At 36.6% G+C, this 22,381-nt stretch overlaps 1 protein-coding gene across 1 annotated transcript; it reads right to left on the bottom strand.

Moving 5' to 3' along the window:
• Window positions 1–111: 111 nt before the first annotated feature.
• LOC102074518 (protein adenylyltransferase SelO) lies at window positions 112–21,925 on the bottom strand. The gene is made up of 17 exons (XM_074534680.1): window positions 21,807–21,925; window positions 21,443–21,571; window positions 20,520–20,576; window positions 20,322–20,420; window positions 16,277–16,344; window positions 15,509–15,596; window positions 14,583–14,652; window positions 13,876–13,948; window positions 13,246–13,329; window positions 11,073–11,202; window positions 10,497–10,541; window positions 10,327–10,408; window positions 10,145–10,237; window positions 6,667–6,746; window positions 5,786–5,829; window positions 1,924–2,003; window positions 112–1,604 (listed from the first exon to the last, which is right to left on the bottom strand). The coding sequence occupies exons 2-17, from the start codon at window positions 21,454–21,456 to the stop codon at window positions 1,482–1,484; spliced, it is 1,230 nt and encodes a 409-aa protein (XP_074390781.1). The 5' UTR covers window positions 21,457–21,571; window positions 21,807–21,925; the 3' UTR covers window positions 112–1,481.
• Between the last annotated feature and the right edge of the window lie 456 nt (window positions 21,926–22,381).

The raw sequence follows: 22,381 nt of genomic DNA, 5'->3' as shown, positions 1-22,381 counted from the left end.
CAAGTCAACTGTTTTTAAATCAAATTACTTTTATGAAATATACACCCAGCATCAAAATAAAGCAGAACATGTCCTTGGAAAAATGTTGCACAGTAAGGTCACAAAGCACTGAGACTTTTACAATGGCTTTGCTAGCATTCACTCTTCTTGCCAGAATGCTCAGTCTCCCACCCTATTTCCTCCCTTCTCTTTTGTTACAACACAAAAAAATCAATTTTAATACATTTTACATCTGCAGTCGATCATAATTCATGCACTTAATCTTACACAAAAGAAGTTGAACTTTCTTCAAAACAAAAAAAATCAAAGCCTACAGAAAACTCCAGAAATGAAGTAAAATGCTGTGATGATTAGACCTCTATCAACTATTTTGTGTAGGTACATGGTTACATGGAATTTTTTCAATGTAAGATTTAAACTCCATTCAAAGAACAAAGCTACCTCTTATTGAACACAATTATCTGGCTTGATCTGGTACTAAAATACGCTGCAAAATACAAAGTTGTTCCAATGCTGTAATTCAAAGCATTTGTAAAAAGAAATTAATCCTTCTACCTCTACCTAACCTATTGTCTTCTAAATGGTCTGCACATCACTAGACCTTACAATATTTTAGCCTGAAAATATCTGAAATTGCAGCATGTCCTTTTTAACCTTCCTCCATACCTGAAATGGAAGCAGTCTCAGCTGAGATGCTCCCAACACAGTCCTTTTCCAGGGCCAAACAGCAAATTTTTCCTGAGACTTCATATCTATGCACCAATAATCTTTCTACTCCTATCAAAAGGTACTTTCAAAGAGTATGTGGTCCTCTGGATAAGCACCTGACACCAGCAAAGACACCAAAACTTACTCTGGAGTGAGTTTTGTCTCTCATTTTGTCTACTCTTTTGTCTCTCCCAAGACAGACATCTTTGCTAACTATTTAACTGAATTTCCCGTACATCTTTTGTCGGATTAACGAGACAAAACATAATCAGAATGAGAAAAGGTGTCAAGGTCTAAGATGATCCTCTGTGCTAGGTCTGCAAGGTTTAAGAACATTTATGTCTGCAGAACACCGCTAAATTTGATGAGTGTGTAACAGCAAGAGGAAAATCATCAAAATACTGCATTATTAAAATTAGCTTAGATAAATTTTAAATTGATCAGTCCCTAAAAGTTATTTTAAGCTAAAGACCCACCTGATCAGCATGAATTTTGAGAAGTTAAGTGCTACAATTTGACAGAACTTAAATATTGGGACTCAAAGTAAAGCACAGCTGAATGTGAGAGGCAGAGTTCTCGATGCCAGTAGAATCTGCTGGTGCAACCATCCATAGTGATGCAATTCTTTAATCTTGAGACTTCCTAAGTTGGTCAAGAACAGATTCCAGTCCACAAAGTCTAAGGGAGAGAAGTTCCTGTGGCTTGATCCATTAGCCCAATTTGGAGGCTTCAGCTTTGACCTTGCTCACTCTTCTTGCTTGTCTGAACCTCCCTCAGGATGAACAGCTGACTTTGAGATGCCTGGCCCAGGCTGGGGGGCGCAGGGAGTACCCAGCTCTCTCTGCAGCCTCCTGCCTCTGAAAGGGCTGCTGCAAAACCTGCTCTAGGAGCTCAACCTGGAAGCCATTAAAAATGGGTAAGTTTTTATATCAAATGTTTTCTGGCAAACAAGGAAAGTTTTTTCCTCCTGACTCCAGAAACTATCACATGAATTGCTTAATGTTATTTCTACTACTATTAATACAGTCACTACTATTTATGTTATAATGAATACTATTAATAATTCTGTTAATATTTTAAATAGCAATTGGTGTTACATGGTACAATTTTGGTCAAAATGTAATACAATTCAAAGTGTAAATGTAAAAATTGTTTCAATAGCTGTTATGCCAGTTATTATTAAATCTGTCAAGAAAAAAAAAATAGATAATTTACCTCCGAGAAATCATTCAAATTAGCTTTTTCCACTGCTGATTCTGCCATCCAATTCCTAAGTATGTATCTAGGATTAACAGCTGAAACCAAGAGTAAATAATGTTAAATTTAGTTAGACATATTAAACAAAAGGAAAACAGTCATTGAAACATGTCACTGAAATCTTCAAGAGTTAAATTTGCAGATCAAGAAAAAATGCATAAAAAGGAAAAGGAATTTATCAATCTACTTAATTCTCTGAGTTGCTAAAAGAATTTTTTAAACTTGCACTGTCAGTAGTGCCAAAATGCCAAACAGAAATTAGAGTAGCACAGAACATTGATAGAGGAAGGATTTCCTGTCAGGAACACCAGCAGGCTTTTCAAGTGCAATGAGTTTACCATGGCCTAGGTTCCTGCTGTGTTGATGGAAAACATTTCAATGTTGTCAATACTTTCCTGGAGATCACAAAAATGAATATTGTATTATTTAATTTACAAAGTGATTGCTAAGATATCCTTTAAATCTTATGTATATAGGCCATAAAAGCCTTTAATGTTAAAATTCAGCTGTGTTTTTTAGAAACTACTTTTTCAACTTTCCTTTTAATCTCCTGGCTGGGGGTAGGCAGAGGTTCCTCAGTTTTTTCCACAGCTGCCTGTTGTATCCTTTTGGAAACCCTCATGACAACAGCACTGCTTCCCTGGCTTGTTCCAGGCTGCTTGTGTCTAATGAGCAGTAGAGAGAATGTAGCAACACTGGAAAATGAAACTGCTGAATTAATAAACCAGGATAAATCCTACAGCAGAGCCACTCCCAACTTACAAAAGGAGTTTTATCAAACTGTATGCCAAGGACAATTCTAATAAGTACACATAATAAGCTCTCTAAACTTTCTAGCAGATTATGTCAATGAAATTCTTATTTTTGTTCTGCAATTAAAGGCTGGAATTCTACTTCAGTAAGTTTTCCTTTTATCTAATAATCAAAACAATGTTACAGAATAATTGTAACACTTCAAGCCTGCTTTGAAGTCTTAATTTGCAATTGGTCTGTATATTTTGCCCAATTCAAAAAGCATTTATTACATTAAGGCATTAGTGATACCAAAGATGTTTCACTCATGCAGTTGAAACCAAAAGTCGGTGATTTATGGACATACACAAACTTCATCTCCTTCTCTTTCCACTGATGTCCCAGTAGGTTTTATATTAATAAATGTTAGGTTTATATGTTTCTTTTTAAAAAACTGTGGACCTTTATAAAATATTCTTATAAATAGCCTTACAGCATATTTGAAAGCAGAGGAATTACCAATATTGCCATCTCAAACTCCCCTCTACTCAAGTCCTTTAACTAATTAGTTATTAAATTATTTTATTTACAAATTATATATTAGAAGGGGTCACAGACATTTTTCTTTTTCACATCCCCCCTGTCTAGTATGTATTTACATATTAAAAAAGTCAATAAATACAACTGTTTACTGGGAATCCTGATAACCTCTACACAGGCATAACAACACTCTGCCCTAACTAATAAAGAACAGTGTTTTATCATTTGGCAAAATAATTTGCTCTGTCCAAGTACTTGATTTAATCCAGTAAATGGGTTATCAATAGTAAAGTGGGATAACTATTTAAAAAAATATTTTAAAAGGTGAAGAAGTTAACATATGACTCATTCAAAAAATGGTAATTCACATTAGAGCTGTGAGTCATTTTAGCAGGAGAATATTTGTCCCAGAAATAAATTCTTAACAATTGCAAATTGACAAGTTTCACAGTGGTTTTTAAAATGTCAGTATTTAACATAAGTGACAAGATAATTATGAAAGAGTAATACAAGCCAGGTAAGAAAAGGACAAAGCAAAAGAACTTTTGTGCCCTTTATAAGCATGATCTGGTCTACTTTTTTTACATGGTGCTTTTGTAAAGAAATACAATTTTAGACTTGGATTGTCAAAACTTTTGATCAACCCCAGAAGAACTAAGTTTAGGCAGAGCAAGATAAAACACTACTAAGAACAGAAAAAATAAAAATAATGAATAAGTGATGACTTTAAATGATTCAAGTTAATGTACTTTTAGAAGTGAGATTTTATATTACACTAATAATTAGGGAAGGGGGATGAATAATGAGGTGTTAATGCCAGTATATTCAAGGTCAATCAAAGACAGCAGTACACAATTTAGTGGAACTTCCCAACCCAGTTGAGAATCTGAGGAGCCAGGACAGATTTGTCTTCAACATGAAATGCTGGGTAAAAATGCAGAGTTGACTGAATTGAGCCAGATTTCTGCTGGAAGTTGTGCTGACAAGGACAGCTGTTACAAATGCTCAAACAACCAACAAACAAAACAAAAACTGAAATAATTTTTTTAAGAGACCACAGGGGTGTCTAAGTAATCTGTTTAAATCATGGATGTAAAAATGTAAAAAAGAACAAAAATAATCCGAAAAACCTCTGTAAGAAATTTCAGTCACACTGTAATATTGAGCACCTAGCAAAAGTCCAACAAGAGTTGTTGATTTTAAATAAAACAATAACAAACTAACATCAGTAGCCTATTATAACTTTTTGCAGCTCTGCAGTATGAATAGAGTGATGGTTGATTATATGGAAGAAAATGAACTGAACCATGAATCTTTGCAGATCAGGTTTTGACTGCTACCAAAACTAAGACCATTAGCACAAGTGTGATTTTGGAGGCAAAAATCCTTTTCCATGTTTCATCTGTCTCCTGCCTGTACTATGAAATCTTCTGAGATGCATGTAGAAAAACATGATGATAGTTTGCAGAAGATCATTGACAAATTAGGATCCTTTCTGGTTTGGAATAAAACCTCAGAATGTCATGATTTTCTATAAAAGCAGATTTAAAGGATACAGCAAAATAAGAAATCTGTTTAAACAGTTTTCAGCATTCAATAGCTGAGGAAAACAGGAGCTTGAAAATTCAAAATGATAATTGAGTGAAGGGCCTCAGAAATTCACAGATGAAGCTTCTTAACCCTATTGAAAACCAATAAAATAAATACTTCTTCTTGCTAGCTCTTTTCATATTAACTTTCTAAAATGCATATAGAATTTTAAGAAGTATTCTTCAAAAAGGATAGAGCCTTTGTTAGAAATGGGGATGCAAACCTGAAACCATAAATTGTGCCCTCTGTAATTTTACTACCTCATTACTGAAAGTCAGTGCCAGCTCCTGCCATTTTCCTGGCAAATCGATTGGAGCTTTAGAAGAAAGGGGCCAATCAATACCCAACAAAAGAGTGCAGCCATTTCCATCCTGCTTTGCAGGAAGCACCCTGCAAAGCAGTGTAACAGTGAAGCCTCTTGTGCAGAGTTTGATCAGATCTTGTAGTTCCTTTATTCCCTTTTGGCCATTGATTTTCAGTAGCTCATTTTCTCTTATAAGCAAATTTCACAAATTTACCACAGCAACTTACTGCAGATCAAAAATATCTCCCGCTGAACAATTCTCGGAGTTTCATATGCACTGTTTCTGCTGATACCTAACTGCAGAACCTTTGCCATTCTGTCTTTAGAATAACTTGGAGAATCAAAGCACCTTCCTTTGCCTCCTATGGCCAGATAGTCCTTTCTCAAGGAGTTTTTCCTCTGGGTGACAGAAAGAAAAACTATGTCCCTATCAGAAATCTGAATTCTGTGTAGCATGTAAAAAGGGCAGAGACAGACAGAATGAATGTATATTGCTACAAGATTTGGAGCAGCATAATGAGAGTTTCTCCTCTTAAAAAAAAATACTGTGTTTTAGTTCTACCCAAAAAGAAAAACACCTACCACAAAAGAAACATATGTAAATAGATATTTGCCATCTGCAAGCAGATGATTCCTTTGGATTGTTTTACTCACTTGCCATTCTTGTTCTTCTTTTGGCATCTGAGTCACCATTGTTACTACACATCAAAAACAAACAAAAAGAAGAAAAACAGAAAGCACTTTAGCTAGTGAGGATTAAGCTGATTTGTTTTTAGAAATATCTTATTTGACTTCCATTAAAATCATTAAGTGCTCTGCTTTTGTGTTTGGCAGAAGCTGGTGTGAATCTCTATGAATAATTAGACTTGGAAAAAACTGCACACTTTCTTGTAGGTTTTGTACCTTGTATTGACTTTTCCCCTAAGAATTTTGTTTACTGAATAAAATTTCCAAGTACCTAATGTGTATTTATTTTGACTACTATTAGCCATGCATACCATATATAACTAAGAAAAAAAAGTTAGATTCTTTATTGATTTAACACAAAAGAGTCCTGTGCATTCCTATCTATGCAACACCATGGTTTCCAAACACAATCTGTGTATTTGCAACTGTTCAATTTCCATCCCCTGCCACCATAAACAATGTTATTTCATGGTAAATATTTATAAATAAGCAGTAATTAAACACTATTCATTCCTATGTACTTGCAAAGCCTGTTTGTGATTCTTGGACTGAATCTGTAGGATTGGTATTTGAAGAAAACCTGTCAGCCAAAGAAAACTGATCAGGTGCTCAGTGAAGGACAAAGAATAGAAATAACTCCTACCATGTCCTTTTGATGTACCTGAGTGTCAAAACAGAACTACAACAGTAATTATTGTTGAATCCAGCAGAATGTAGAGCCGAGAAAACAAAAAAGGCATATGAAACCATCTTTGGGCCAGTTTATTAATCCCATTAAAGACTATGCACCACAGATTAAATTTGCCTGCTTCTGGCAAATACAGATTTTAAACTACAACCAGACTCACCTGTTTAATCTCATGAGGTACATAGTAACCCACTCTGAAAATAATTTGTGTTTACCCAGATCCTGGAGAGCCCAGAATTCCTAAAGAGAAAGAAACATTTATTGACAGATAATCAGAGTTATTTTTCTGTTAAGCAAAAACCAAAGTAAGCAACAAGTACTGTGTTTTAGCCCCAGCTGGCAACTAAGCCTCACATAACCACCTGCTCATGGTCCCCCTCAACTGGGGTTTAAAGTAAGGTTAAAAGTAAGAAAACTTGTGGGTTGAGATAAGATCAGTTTAATAATTGAAATAATTTAATAATAACAATCATAATAGCAATGTGAAGGAAAATATCAAAATGAGAAAGAAATAAAACCCAACATAAATAAGTGATGCAAATGAAAAATCAATTGCAAATGAAAAATCACCAACCAGTGATGCCCAGCCAGTTCCCAGGCAGGGTATCTCCCTGAGCTCTCCCCTGGTTTATTTGCTGAGCATGGCACCAAGTGCTGTGGGATATCCCTGTGGCCAGTTTGGGTCAGCTATCCTGGCTCTGTCCCCTCCCAGATCCTTGTCCACCCCCAGCCTCCTTGCTCAGGGCACCACGAGAAGCTGCAAAGTCTTTGACTCAGTGTAAGCCCTGCTCAGCAACAGCTAAACCTTCAGTGTGTTATCAGCATTATCCACAATCTGAATCCAAAACATGGCACTCCACCAGCTGCTAGGAAGAGAATTAACTCTTATCCCAGCTGAAAGCAGGACAATGAGCAATAAAAAGATTGAAAAGGCAAATGTATTATGACTGTTCAAAGAATTTTCTCCCTAAACATTCTATTAGCATCTTTTGCTCTGTATTCAAGTTATTTATTTTTGCTAGCATGATGCAACTACATGAATCCATCTCTGTTATGACAAATTTTACCTAAACATTTCTAGCACTTCACTCCTGTTTTTTCTTGGCTTATTGTCTGACCTATTTGATTTTTTTAAGCTACATAATTACAGGTTTCACTCTCTTCTGAGACTCATACATGGGTCAGATATGTTCATAGAGTTGTTTTTCATCAAAAATTGTGTAATAGCAAAATATATAAAAAAAGAAAAGGTGGAGAGAAAGAGAAACTAAAGTCTACAGGGACAGGAGAAAACTGAGAAGAATAGAGACCAGCAGGAGAGGAGACAGGACTTGGAAGATGCTGATAGCAAGGAATCAGAGCTTGGGGTTACTGCCTCCAGTGATGGACAGCAAACACAACCCAGGCCTCCCTGGCTGATTACGCTGAGCCAACAGCTGCTTCATATTCCTCAGCTCACAGACAAAAAACGAACTTCAGAGAAAGAACAGATTAGGAAGAAATGGAGAGATAAAAGGAGCTAAACAGCACATATTTGAGAAAAAAAATAAAAGTAAGGGAAATTAAAAACAAGAAGAAAAAGTTTTGATCCCATCTGGGTTTTTTGGTTTTGGGGTTTTTTTGAGGAATAAGAGTAAAAAGTATATGAAAATTATATTTGATCATAAAAATGAGCACAGAAATGACTAAGAGCTGGGAATCAGGCAGGTGGATAACAGGTGAGTATGAGAATCAAGCATTTGTTCAAAGATGGGCACAGTTAGGCTGCTTTAGGAGGAATTTCAGAATGTTTTCAGTTAATACTAAATGCAAGGACTCCTGCAGTGTTCCCAAAGGATTCTAGCATTTTTAGGTCAATTTTGGTATGCAGCTGAAAAAATCTTTAATATTGATGCACAAATCAATAGGAAAACTTACTCATAAAGTGTGTAAATAAACAGAGGTGAAATTACTTTAAAATTGAAATTCTTTAAAACAATGAAAACTTTTTACCACCATAAAATTGTACTTGTTTTTCCACATCAGTTTTGAAACTCAGAATTTGTGGGCTAAATCATTTCATTGTGTGAGAAAAAAAAAAAAAAAAAGATCAGGTTGCTACCAAGTGAAGGCTGGAAATGACCCTTGGTGTAGCAGCAGGATCACAACTACACTGGCTGGTTCCTCAGCCAACACCTTCAAAGATGGGAAGATGGTGTTGCCATAAATGGAAAAATCCCTTGGGTTCCATGACAAAAATACCTTCTCTTACAAATACACCCATCCTCTTATCACCCTCCTGTGCAAACAAGTAATTCCAAAGCCACAACTCCTGGGTTTTTTTGTTGCTTACCTCTAGAGTATCAAAACTTTTAAACTCTTAATGGCTTCAAGTTCATAGAGAAGGTCAGGATAGACCTCTTACTTAACAGAAGAAAACAAGGAAAATCAGAAAATTTGCTCAAAACCACTTAATTATACGTGGAAAAAGAACCATCAACTCCTCATTTTCATTCAGTGTTTTACATTGTCATCCTGCTGCCTAAAAACAACCTCCTAAGTCCTGCTCTCATTTTAAACTGGCTTCAAAAACAAACACATAAATCAGATGTCTGGGGAAGGCAATGAAGTTTCCCAGGCAAAATTAACAATATTCATCACATGGAAATACATCACTATATTAAAAAATAAAAGGAAAAAAATTCATTTTGGCTCCTGCAAAAAGGCCATTTTCTTTCCAGTTTAGGTTCCTTTTCAGAACCATATTACAAGCTTCCTTTTCAGAATTTCCCTTTTGCTTTTTTATTCAATTATGACTTGCCTAAAATCTCAGTCCAGTTCAAATATGTCAGCTATATTTCCACTTTCAAAGATTGCACTACATCCAAGTAAAAAATTTAAGTACTCTCACGTATTTCCTGAAGAATAAGTTTAGTCTAAGTTAGAGCAACACAGGATGAGATAGCAGGCTGAGCAGGACACAATAGCAAAATGTATTCTCATGCTTTAAGTTACATTTAAAACCAATCTCATGCTCAAGGAAGGGCAGAGGCCATGCTGGGAAAAGATTTGTAGCAGGAATTTATGTTGAGATGGAATCTCACTTATCATTAGATACCAAGATAAGCAAATATGCCTGAGAGCAGAGGTTTAGGCCACCTGGTAAACCCATGTCAGGAACAGTCTGGTTGACCTGAGGCTGAAATTTTCCTCATGAGACCTGTGCAACTTCACTTATTGGACAAAAAGTATTCTTATACAAAACAACAAAAAACCAGGGAGATGAAGGGGAAGAAAATTCTTTGTAGCAGACCCACATTAAATGTGACAAAAATCACATTCTCAGTTGTGTATGAGTATTTACAACCACTCATATTGGACCTGTACCAAAGGGTCAAAATCTGACTTCAGCGTTTTTCATGAATGCACATTTCATTAGCACTTTTCATTAACATATCCATCATTACCAGATACAGGCTTAACAAGGGGTGGTAGCCTGACATAGGTGTATTAGTCCCTCTGTCCCTTAAAAATGACACAATAACATATTTCCCAGACAAATCATGCCTTGAGATAGCCTCTACTACATCAGAGTTATGCCAATTTGATTTACTCTTTTTATATTAAGCATTCCTAGGACTGGGTGCTTGTATTTATACCTCAGGAATATGGAGCTCCTTTAACTGGTCTGCAGTAATTTCACTCAGCTCTCGGAATGTCATTGTAAAATCAGCCTTTGTATCTTCCATAATCTAGTGAATAAGGACACTTCCATGAGTGCTTTTCAAGTGTGAGGTACCAGTTCAGATGTTTGCCAACAAAATTAGCAAAGTAAACTCACTTTTAAGAGGAAAGCAATCAAATAGTTATCATTCTCATTCTCCCCAAGAAGACCCAATTTTGTTTTGAATAGTTCTGTGAAACTGAAAATAGTAACAAAGTATGGAAGTTGTGAACATTATATATTTTATAGTACTGTGACTAGAAGGTTTCAGTTCTGAAAGTGCATACCGACTGTGATAGAGCTCACCATACCCCTCCAAAATCTGGGAAGCTCTGCAAAAAAACAGAAGAAATGTCAAGTTCTAAGGAACTGAAATGCTGCTGCAGGTATAATCCTGCTGTACAGTAAGCAACAAAAACTCCTGCCTGCTATCTCAGAAACACTGATATTCTGAATCATCTGGGATCTGTTCTTCATATAAGAATCTTTACAGGAGGCTATTAAAATACTTCTTCATTACTTCAGGACAATGCATGGTCTTCCTAATAAAACTTCTTACAAAACAAGCTAGGCAAACTGAGAACAGAAAACTATGGGCAAAAGTCCTACCTTAGTGAAAGGAAAAAGGATCACACAACATCAATAGCTCCCTATAGTCCTATTTTACTACTATTTTTGACCCAACAAAAACTTTTCTCCCCACCCTCTAATCTTATTCTGGCCAACAACTAATCCAGAATCAATTCCCAGTTAAAAAAATAAAATATTTTAAAAGCAAATCCCTTTCCTAAGCATGTGGTGATTACAGTGTCTCTCATCTCACTAGTTCCTTTAAGCATTATGATATTTTAAGGATTACTTACAGCTGCTTTTGCCTGGGATCCAATAAAGGTTTTAGAGCTTGTAACAGCTTGCTCAGATTAAACAGCCCAACACTTGCCTGATTTCCTATTTTATACCTCCTTTCATCATCAGATGTATTTGGAACAAAATCTGTTTCAAACAAAACATTACTTTTCCATAACAGAGTAATTACAATAAAGAATCAATGTTAAAATATTGAAATACATTCATTTTTATACTTACACAGCAAACTTATAGAAGACTTAAAACCACTTAAATATTTAAAATTAGATCACAAGAATACTCATTGAAAGTGAATTAACTCAAGATCTATCATTTGCAAATCTAAGGAATACATCCTTCACACACAACTTCCCATATGTTACAAGTGACATTTTCCTACCTGAAGATAAAAGGTAAATTCAGATGGTTACAGCAAAAAATAAACACTTTTTCATTAAAAACAGTCTTTTACCCTTAAGTTCAGTATTTGTACTACTTCTAGTGCTAGTATTTAGCACATAGATTAAGCAAACAAATGTCCAACTAGATTCAGGATTTAAGTGTTTGTGGAAAAGTCACACATATAGTAAACATGTATTTACCTGTACAGTAAACATATATTTAATAGGCCACCTAAGCAAGGTTTGTTTCAATTGGACAGTCGAGCTTTGTATTCACATAAAAAATACGCCTATATCTGGATTTTATATCCAGTAGTAAAATATTCTATCTACAGCAGCAGTGTGTGAGGGGATCAGTGGGAGCCCCTCACTCAGATCAAAGCCAGATAAGCTGATCAATGCACACAGCATCACCTGAGTCCTCAGAGAACATTGACAGCAAATGGAGCTTTAAGGAGGACACTCCCAACTCATCTGTCAGATCTGGTGAGTGGTTCCAATCTGAATTTTGACTCTAACACCTCTCATCTGGCTCTAGGGTGCATGGTCTGGCTGGGACAGAGTCAGTTCACAGCAGCCTGTCTGGAGCCGTGTGTTGGACTTGTGACCAGAGCAGTGCTGATAGCACAGCAATGTTCTACACATTGCTCAGCAGGGCTGGCCCAGCATCAAGGGCTCAATTCTCATTCTGCAACCCCAGAAAATGAGGCTGGGGTGGGCCAGATAGGAGGGGATGCAGCTGGGACAGCTGAGCTCAGCTGACCAAAGCGATATTCCACACTTACATCATCATGATCAGCAATAAAAACTGGGGGTAGTTTTTCCAAGGCAGTTGTTGCTTGCGAACTGACTTGGCATCAGTCTGGTGGTGACATATGGTGAGTGATTCTCTTTGCATCACTTGCTGCTCACTCTTGTCATTTTTTTCCCCTTGACTTACACAAATGTCATTATCTTGACCCATAAGCTTTTTCTTAGCCTTGCTTTTCCAATTGTCTCCCTCAGCCCACAGCAGGGAGGAGTGAGCCAGTGGCTTGTGGATCCTTAATTGCCAGATGGGTTCAACCCACCCTATAAAGAAAGATCTAAAAGCAAAAAATCCCCATTTTGTTCAATACAATAGAAACAATATGACATTTATTCTCATGACTTTTCTTTAATTTGAGGCTGCAGGCATGAAAACACATAGCAAGATAACCACTGCTGATTCTGAAGTTTATTCAGTTGCAAACTATAAACAATATTCTAAGAATACACATTTATGTACATACTGAAGCTGTACCTATCAATCCCAGACTGGCTGAGTTAATACTTTCAAACAAAGGTTACCATGACTGTGTAGGTTTGATTTCTTTTCTTCCAACATATAATTAGCTGCTGTGACTATAAAACTAGAGCTTTCATGCATGCAAGTTACTGTATTCCACTTCTGCTTTTGGCTGCTTCCAGCAATACACAATTTTTAGTTTTCTAGGCTTCTGTTGTAGTATCTATTGAATTGATGGTGATCAAGTAGAAACACTCTCATGGAAATGGGTTTAATAGTAATATTTCATTAACAAGACTTTTAGTCATTGAATGCAACCTATATAGTGTATCATAAAACTGGTCACTAATGCAATTTTTTTTTCCCTAAAGCTCTTCAAACAGTACACATGCTTAGGGTTTTTCTAATAATGAAAGGAGTTTTCATGCAATGCAAACTATATAATTCAATATAAAAAGATTATTTTAAGTAAAAAAAAAAAAAACAAAAACAAACAAACAAAAAACCAGATGCTACACTCACCTGGGTCATAGGAGTCCATAAATCCAAATGGACCATAATCTATTGTTATGGACAACAAACTGAAGTTATCTGTATTGCACACACCTACAGTTAAACAGAAAGGAGAAACAAAAGTTAAAATTCCACCTGAGCCCCAGTCTCTAGGCATTTTGCTGTGAAACAGGTGCACTGAATTTAGAGAGCTCTCAGGAATCAGACTCTGGAGAATGTCCCCATCCCTGTGCCCACAGCACACCCAGGCTGCTGCTCCTGCTGCTGTTTTGGGGTAAATGCCACAAAACTGTGGCAGAGCCAGACAGCTCCATGTCCTGAGCACTGTAACAGGCCAGGGCTGGATGTGCAGGGATCAAATTCAGAGCAGTTAAACTCTTACACATGGCATCAGCACCCTTTGTGCACTGCGCTGCTGCAACAGCTCTGAGAATTCTTGCCCCCCTATTCTCATCCTGCCAGAGCTGTACTCTGAGAAATCAGCCAGTGTAACTCTGTCACAAAGCCCCTTGTGTGACAGATAAAGCTGTAGGTGAAGACATCAGCAGAACAAAATATCAAGGTGACAAATAAAAGCCATTTTAAGTCCATTACTGTAAAGTGTCTCTCCCCTAAAGCCAATGCCATCTGGCACCTTACCATGTGCAAACCCCACAGACATCCACAAGGAAATGAGATTTGCAGTCTCTGACACGACCGAAGAGAAAAATTCCTGAAATCAAATACATCTTTTACTTCAAGTCCTCTGTATCAAAAACATTGAAATACATCAGCATTTTATTCACTTTAGAAATATGTAATACATTCTGTTTTTCAAATTTAAGCATCTGTCTGTCAGGACTTGTCATTCCCATTCTAAATTATATGAAGTCATAATAACCTTATTCAGCAAAGACTATAGTCAAATAAGTATACACAGATGCCCTTAAAGTAATGAAGAAGTAAAATTTTAAAAAAACAAACCAAAACATACTATTTAAACTAGGCAGTGTACTAGAATATACCATTTATACTACATTTACATTAGCAAAAGCACATTTCATCACAACATGACTGATCCCTGATAACCTGTTTGTAAGAGAACAAAATAGAACAGAAAATGGAAGCTTCACAATAAACATTTCCAAAATGGAAACTGGTAAAAAATGTTCACATTGGACTTGGAGAAAACAAAAAAAATCAAGAAGTACATTTTTACTGCAGAGAATTAACAAACTTTTGCTAATAAAACCTGGAAGCTCACTTCAAATTATAAAATCTTGTAAAACTTGAAATTGTGAAGATTTTCCTGTAATTTTTGTTCACATGCTTGTGAAAAATAAAAATGACTCTCAAAAAAGACTTACCAGGTATCTATTTGAATCATTCATAGCTATTGATGGAAAATGTTCCTGGATGATAAAGTCTAGCAATCTTCTGTAACAGCAGAAACAGAATTCTTTAAACAAAACTGGTACTTTGGAACTGATCATTAAAAATTCTTGTTTTCAAACAGCAAAATGTTGATCTACAGCTTGCCACAAATAGATATTTTAAAAAACCAGTCTGTTTAGACTAAGTCTATTAATCACATTAAGCTCTTCCAAAATTCATAGAGATAAAACCTAAGGTTGTAGCCATAAATAAGACTGGACACAGTCTTAAAATTAAGATAGAGAGAGTTAAAATTATCCCCACATTAAATCTCCAGAGCACACCAGGACATGGTTCTGCATGCAGCAATATCCAGTTTTTAGGGAAAAAATAAGAGTTTGTATTTCCAAAAAAACAGTATAAGATTAGAAGGAATAACCATTCTACATCAGAATTCTCACAAAGAAAATGTTCTGACAGAATTCTTATGGAGTATGGTTACTTCCACAGTAGCTGACTGTTCCCAAAACAGTTCTCCACATTCCTACAAGACAGGCTTAGGGAAATGGGATACAAGCACTGAAATTTGCAGGACCTGTCACAGAAAACTGAGAAATGTAGGAACTCCCACTTTCAACTTACAAATATTTTCGAAACAACTCCTCCCTAGTGCTTTGTTACCAGAAGTACTTAGATATAAAACTTTGTAAGATCCAGGTTTTTAAAACACCTCAAGGGTTTTACCCTTGTGAGGTAAGATCTTTGGTATGCCTGTATAAAAATAGCAGATTACCTTTCTGAATGATGTAATCTCACTTGCTAAATAATTGATGTCTAAATTCCAACTGTATACATGAATTCTAATGTAAGTTGATGCTTGAGAAAACTATTTCAGTTACTGTGAAGATTCAATTCAAACCTTAGTAAGTCCAGTTCCCCAGAGTGAGCCAAGATTTCCAAGGATCCTATACGAAACCACGACTTGGCAACTCGCAGCACTATTGCACCTTAAATATAAAGACAAGAGTGTTGAAATGGAAACAGAGCATCAGCAAAATAAAACAGTTCCATAGCAAAAGCCACCATGTGTTGTTTCTATAGACACAGAGTTTGTATACACACAGTTCAAACGGTATTTTTGTAAGTATGCCCAACACATAACAGATGAATATGTATAACATAATTTTACTACACATGCATTTTAATGATAAAGCTTGATTTGCTATACCAGCAACCATAGGCAAAATTCTGTTATTGTATTAATACTAGAATCACTCCAGAAATGCCAGCCTCAAAGAAAGAACACAAACAGATTTGTCCCCATGCTGTGCCATCTCTCTCTTTTTCAGAGCAGGTGTAGATGATGTAGCAATGATATAGCCACAACAGCATTCCATGCATCCTGGTAGTGCTATCAAAACAATGGAAAACTTCCCTAGATTTCAATATCACTTTTGTAATGGGAAATGAAAATCAAAATTATATTCTTTCAATATGTATGCCACAATCATAGAGGACCAGTTCAGAGGGCTTCATTTGTTCAACCAAGATATGTTTCAGACTGATTTTCTCAGGGGGGTTTTATATCTTAATAAATTAAATTAAGCCAATTTATTACTTTTTATTACACATTTTTTCATGGAGAATTAAGTTACAATGTTGTAATATTTTAAAATATGTTCATTACCTCTTTCTTTCTTAATATTTCCATTGTAGAACTGGTCTCTCCACACATCATCATCACTTACAACTAAGCTGTAGCAAACAAGAAATGAATGTTAAAAGTTATCTCAGCAAAAGTAGTTCATATTGAAGATCAAAGTGATATTTTATATAAATTCATTTTCTTCATAAGAAGAAAGATTGTTTTAGCAGCATAGCTTTGTATTTACAAATGACATAGGTAAAGAAGATGCTGGGGCTTAGCAAGACTTTTCTTGGAAGATGGCTGCTCTCAAAAAGAGCAGTGCATTCACTTGGAACCTCAGTGACAGATTAGTGTGACTGTAACATTAACTAAGTCCCCGTTTCCCTGGGGACAACATGGAAATTTTGAAGAGAGAGAAATTAGAAACCAAATTGTTGAATGAAATGGAGGTTGCCCTTTACATGAGCCAAAATTATGTCAGAAACTTGAGGGACAAGTCTGTGACCCTTAGCAATCACTGCTACTGGTACTTGGATTTTTAAAACCAATCTCTTCCTTTCATTTGCCTTAAAATTCTGCACAACCTATAAATTTTCATGTTTATCCAAATACTGAGGTTTGTGAGAGTTCAGTACAACTTGCTTTAAGATATTTCACAACTTGCATTAATTTATTTAAATAAAATATGTAATTTCCTTGTATTTTCTGTTCTGTCAGGAAAAATCAATCCTCACAAAGAAGGGCTTCACATTCCTCTAAGGTTAACAAGCAGGAAGTTTTCTCTCCAAAACACGGACAATCCAGCTTGGTGCCATCTTCTGAAAGAGATTTGATCCCCCCAATAGGCACAGAAGACTCCTCGTTCAAGACTCTAGCAGGAGGATAATTTAGCTCACTTTGTATAATTCTTTGTATAATTCTTCTTTATCTTTGCTTGTTAACTGGAAAATATCCTTCTACTCAGGAGAGACGTGGACCTAATGGAGTGGGTCTGGAAATGACCAGAGCTGGAGCAGCTCTCCTATGAGGACAGACTGAGAGCTGGGGCTGTTCATAGGAGTAAGGGAGACCTTCCAGCCCCTTCCAGCCCCCAAAGAGGCTACAAGAACTGGACAGGTACCCTTTACCAGGGCCTCTAGCAATAGGACAAGGAGGAATGGCTGCAACCTGAAAGAGGGCAGGTTTAGATCAGATATTAGGAAGACCAGATATTACTCAGAGGATGGTAAGACACTGAACAGGTTACCCCAGAAAGGCAGTAGATGCACCATCCATGGAAATATTCAGGGTCAGGTTGGAGTGGACTTTGAGCAACCTGATCTAGAGATGCCCCTGCTCATTGAGGGGGAATTGGACTAGACCAGTAAAAGTCTCTTCCAACCCAAATTACAATTCCATGATTCAAAATACAGTTGGGTGGCATGATATCTGATATTTAATGCAGCTATTTATATCTGCTATTAGGTAGTTGAAGACAGCAGAGAAGAAAGAACCAAACTTTTCTTCGAGGTACACAGCGAAGAACAAGAGACAAACCTATTACTTCATTCCTAAATATGACTGAAGACAGTCATAGTGTTAATTCCCAAGAGTTTAATTTTGGAAGTACACTAGATTCTGGTTTTACATACTTGAGCATTGAAATGTTAGAAAGAATTCAGTTGAACCAAAAATGTGGGAAATCCATATAAACATAAACATGTACAAAAAGATCATAAAAAGAAATAGCATGAAGTCTCACCTAGTGCAGTTGCTTGCAACAGTAACTGTGGGCTTGAAACTAAATTATTGTTATTGTATTTGCTATTTTTAAAGATACCTAGTAGCTATTCAAGCTGAATGTTGTGCTAACTGCAAAGAACAGGCAGTGAATTATTTCAGGATGGGGACAAATCACAGAAATCAATTTGCTCCTTTTATTGGAGCTGTACTGATACAAGTAGAATTAGAGTGTTTTGGTTTTTTTATTTTAATACTCATTTGAAACCAATTAGTATGTAGGATTAAGTACAAAAACTCTGATGTAAATGAGATGGAAGAAGAAAATCTTAATCCTTCAAGAGAACACCAAAAAAATAGAAACAGAGAAGGAACCTCAGACACCTACAAAATACGGTGTGCAGCTGAGCACTAGGGGACAGAAGGCACAAAAGTTGTGCTACTAAACTCTACTGTTTTGAACAGACCTCTGCCAGAAAGGTTGTTTCCTTTTTACTGTGTAGCTCTTATCAGGCTCTCTGCAAAACTCCTACAGAATACCAGCACTTCTACTGCAGATTAAAAATCCATGGAGGCCTCAACATTTAGTTAGCACGGATGTGCAACACTTGAGAGCTGGCCAGGTAGCTGAGCAGCCACACAGACACACATTCCCACCAGAAAAGTAGCTCTCCAATGGTCCCTGCAGTTGGTAAGTACCATTACTGGAGAGAAGGCAGCAGCAGACCAGCTGTACACTCATCCACAGGAAACAGAGCACTGAAATTGCTCCCACAGCAAAGCAGCTGGAACTGCACTCACAGAGGGATTGGATGGATGGATGGATGGATGGATGGATGGATGGATGGATGGATGGATGATATCCCTCCCTACCTGGCTCTCACTTAAGGGCTTGACTTTACACTCCCAGTGCTCTGCCTGCTGTTCTGCATGAACATCAAGTCCCATGCAAGTAAAGACACTCAAAACTGAAGCCAATGCATATTGGCTCACTCTTCTGACTTAACAGGTAACACTGCTCACTGGCAGCCTCAGTATGTGACTAAAATGGTACTGTATGAAGTGTTCTGTATCTGGCAGTATAGTCATAAACTGGAGCACCCCATTGGGAACACAGTACTTAAAATTAATAGAGCAAACCAACCTGCTGGGTGTTCTGGGATAAGCCATAAGGTTTTTCCTCCCACTTCTGCCAAGACATGACAAGACCTCTGTTAAGTGCATCCCACCAGCCCCAGTACAACAGCTCCCCATCGGGAAGAATATGGCTGTCAGCTGGGGTTTTTCCAAATTAAGTCTTGCAAACAGTCTGCAGAGCTTGTACAACAGTCAAGGGAGGCAGGCATTTAACCAATCTGCCAGCAGAGAGCTAAAGCACACTGTGTGCTCAGTAGAATTCGTGCACAGTAAAGGGGTAATTTCATACTGGCTTTGCACTGAACAATTTGTTGAGATGACAGCAAAGAGAGGCTCTAACCTGCCAAATTATTTCCTGCTGATATTCAGACAGATTTAAAGTTCTGCATTAACAGCCAACAGCAAAGAGTCTCAAGATGAAGTCAGTGAATAAACCATCAAAAATGTCATTTACAAACACTGCACTTCAACAGAGCAAATGAGTTAGAACTAATGCTAAAGAGATTTGCAGACACTTTGCAAATGCAGACACCTAGCCATGTGGCAGCTGAGTACAGGCCTTTTCTGCAGAACATTTGCTTTCTCTAAAGCCTGAAACACTGCAGTACAGACTTCAGACTATTTGGAACACAAAATGAACTTGGTATTTTAAATGTGATCATCTGAAAATATTCAGTTACTTGATTCTGAGAAAATCATCCAAATGAATGAATGTGTTAGTCTCCTTTGGTTCACACAGAATTAGTTTTAAAATTTTTTTTACAAACTCTCTCTTTGCTGAAGGGGTGTTTGCATAGACAAAGAATTGAGAATAATTGCCTACATTGAGTTTTACATTCAGTCAATATTAATATTTGTTCATATGACTGACAATTCTCCCCTACAATCTTAAAAATGGCAGTACAAAAATAGCCCCTTTCCACATTTTCCTAGTTGGCTAGATTCTAGAATTTGAATTGACTTTACAGAAATGAGTCCTTAGTACACTGAAGTTAAGTTGTATTTCCAGAATCCAGCAAACCATGTGATGCAATTAATTGCTGTATTTTATTATTATTGGAAAGTTTTATCCAAAAATCTGTGGACAATATATTTTGTTTTGATTGTGTACATATGAAGAGATCTTTCATCTTGGGAACTAACAGCCCTGCTTTATTGATGTTTAGTAAAACTCAGTCATGAAATTACCTGTAAATTAGTATACTCTGAACAAAGGAAAGAAAAATACCTAGCAGCTCTGCTTGTAGGAATTCCAAGATGGTGCATGGCCTCACTGCATAAAAACTCTCGAACAGAAGAGCGAAGCACAGCTCTCCCATCACCATTCCTATGGAGAACAGAGAAATAAGGACCAGGTCATAAAATCAAAGCAAATTTCAAAAAGAAAACATTCAGTTTTAGAGTACACAGAGTAACTGCAACTAACCTGGAGTATGGGGTCTTTCCTGAGCCTTTTAACTGCAGTTCCCACCTCTCACCATGCCTGCAAAAGTACCATTGGCATTTCGAAAAACAGACCTCAGGCTAACCATGAGTCAGCTAGACTGAACACAGAGTTCAATCAGACACTCAAAAAAAGTCACACCTGTTTGTATATACTCCGATCAAGTGGGCTCTTCCATCCCCCAGCTGACCTGCCCAGCTACCAAACTGACAAAAATTAAAATCAAGTTATTGTTCTCTATCATTTACAGAAGTTATACTTGAAACAATACATATTAAATCTAGGTCCTCACAAAAGACACATTTGCTCACATTAAAATGTTGAGTCCTAAAGCTGTACTTCCATACTCACTCCAAAAATGAATCAGAAAACCACAGTACCACCAGTAATCCTCTTTCTTTTTTTTTTTTACCTTCCAGCTACAACATACAGCTACAGACCTGTCTTTTGTATAATGAGCCTTTAAACCCACATGGCTTGCTTTGGTTTTTTTTAATTGGAAATTACAAGTAAAATTCTAGCATTCTTCTCCATGAATAATCATAGCCATTTCAATGAAACTTGAACCTTAGTAATCATGGTGTTGCAGTGAGGCTCTATCCTTCTCCACTCCTCTGAGCTATTAGTATTAGATACTAATAGTTGGCCAGGCTGCTGGGGTGCTAAGCAGACTCAGCAGCTAATGAAAGTTAAAAACATAATTTGCTTCAGGCATAAACAAAAGCAGAGCAAGTAAACAGAGTACTGTGGAAGGATATTATAGTTCTTTTCCACCTGCAGCCCATTATGAAGAACAAGTTTGCAATCAAAGTGTTAGTAAGTGTTCATGTACTCACAGGTATTATCCAGGTGTAATTCACAAAGACCCACACAATTCCACCTGGAGGAATGAGTGCCATACTTACCTGGTGACCCCCATACCTATGGGCCAGTGGAACAGACCCAAATATCACTTTCCCACCACTGACGAACTCCAGAAAATCAGGTGATCCTTTGACAGATATATCAAGATCCAAAATATTTTCAAGAACATCCTGGAGAAAAAAAATAATACTTGAATATTATCAAATTGTCAGCAGTAATGAACATGTTTTCTACAGATTTCATCATAAAAAGACATCTCACAATATGTTTTAAATGCTCTGTTTGTTTAAAGTATTTATTGAAAAGATATTTCAGGATAAACAGCATATGAATATTAAAATATACTTTAGTACATGTATTATTAATTTCTACTAATTAGAGAGGAATAAAAAAACAATAGCCAACCTTTGAAACAGCTACAAGACGAACTCTAGATTTAAAAGGTGTAGGATAGACAACTGAAAAAATGCAATTTCTCACATTACGGATATAATTTTCTTGGATCACATCAACTGGAAAAGGATCTGTAAATATGAAACAGACAATAAATGCTGTATAAAAATAATTAATCATATTATTCTTAACATGCTTCCTCTTAAATTCAGCCAAAATGCTTTAAAAACAATTAAAACTTATAATATTACAACTTTACCTATGTATACTAAGCCTTCATGAAAAGCAAGCCCAAATAAATTTAGGATTTTATTGTTTGGAATTTCTGAAAAGGACTGATTTAAAGAATCTATCAGGACATTCTAGTTTTAAGATCTAAATCATTTCTAAGAATAGATTAAATAGACTGTGACTGGAACAGTCTCTGGGCAGTTTGATGTGGCACTCAGTTATAGACACCCTAAAAGATATCTGCAGGAGACAGAAAAGTTCAGCTTTCCCCACAGCTGAACAATGCAGTGCAACAAATTTAAGTCACTGTGCACCAACAACTGCTGCGCACATTCCATATGCAGCAATGATCACCA

Source organism: Zonotrichia albicollis, chromosome 1 (assembly GCF_047830755.1).
Source record: "Zonotrichia albicollis isolate bZonAlb1 chromosome 1, bZonAlb1.hap1, whole genome shotgun sequence".
NCBI classification, from domain to species: domain Eukaryota; kingdom Metazoa; phylum Chordata; class Aves; order Passeriformes; family Passerellidae; genus Zonotrichia; species Zonotrichia albicollis.
This window is presented reverse-complemented; position numbering and strand designations above follow the sequence as displayed.

Coding starts and splice junctions, on each gene's coding strand:
- LOC102074518 (XM_074534680.1), bottom strand. Junction 16,345..20,321: donor CCTACAAGCAGAGCTGCTAG/GTATTTTTCTTT, acceptor TGTTTGCTACAG/CTTAGTTGTAAGTGATGATG. Junction 1,605..1,923: donor ATTTGAATGATTTCTCGGAG/GTAAATTATCTA, acceptor AATGGCTTCCAG/GTTGAGCTCCTAGAGCAGGT.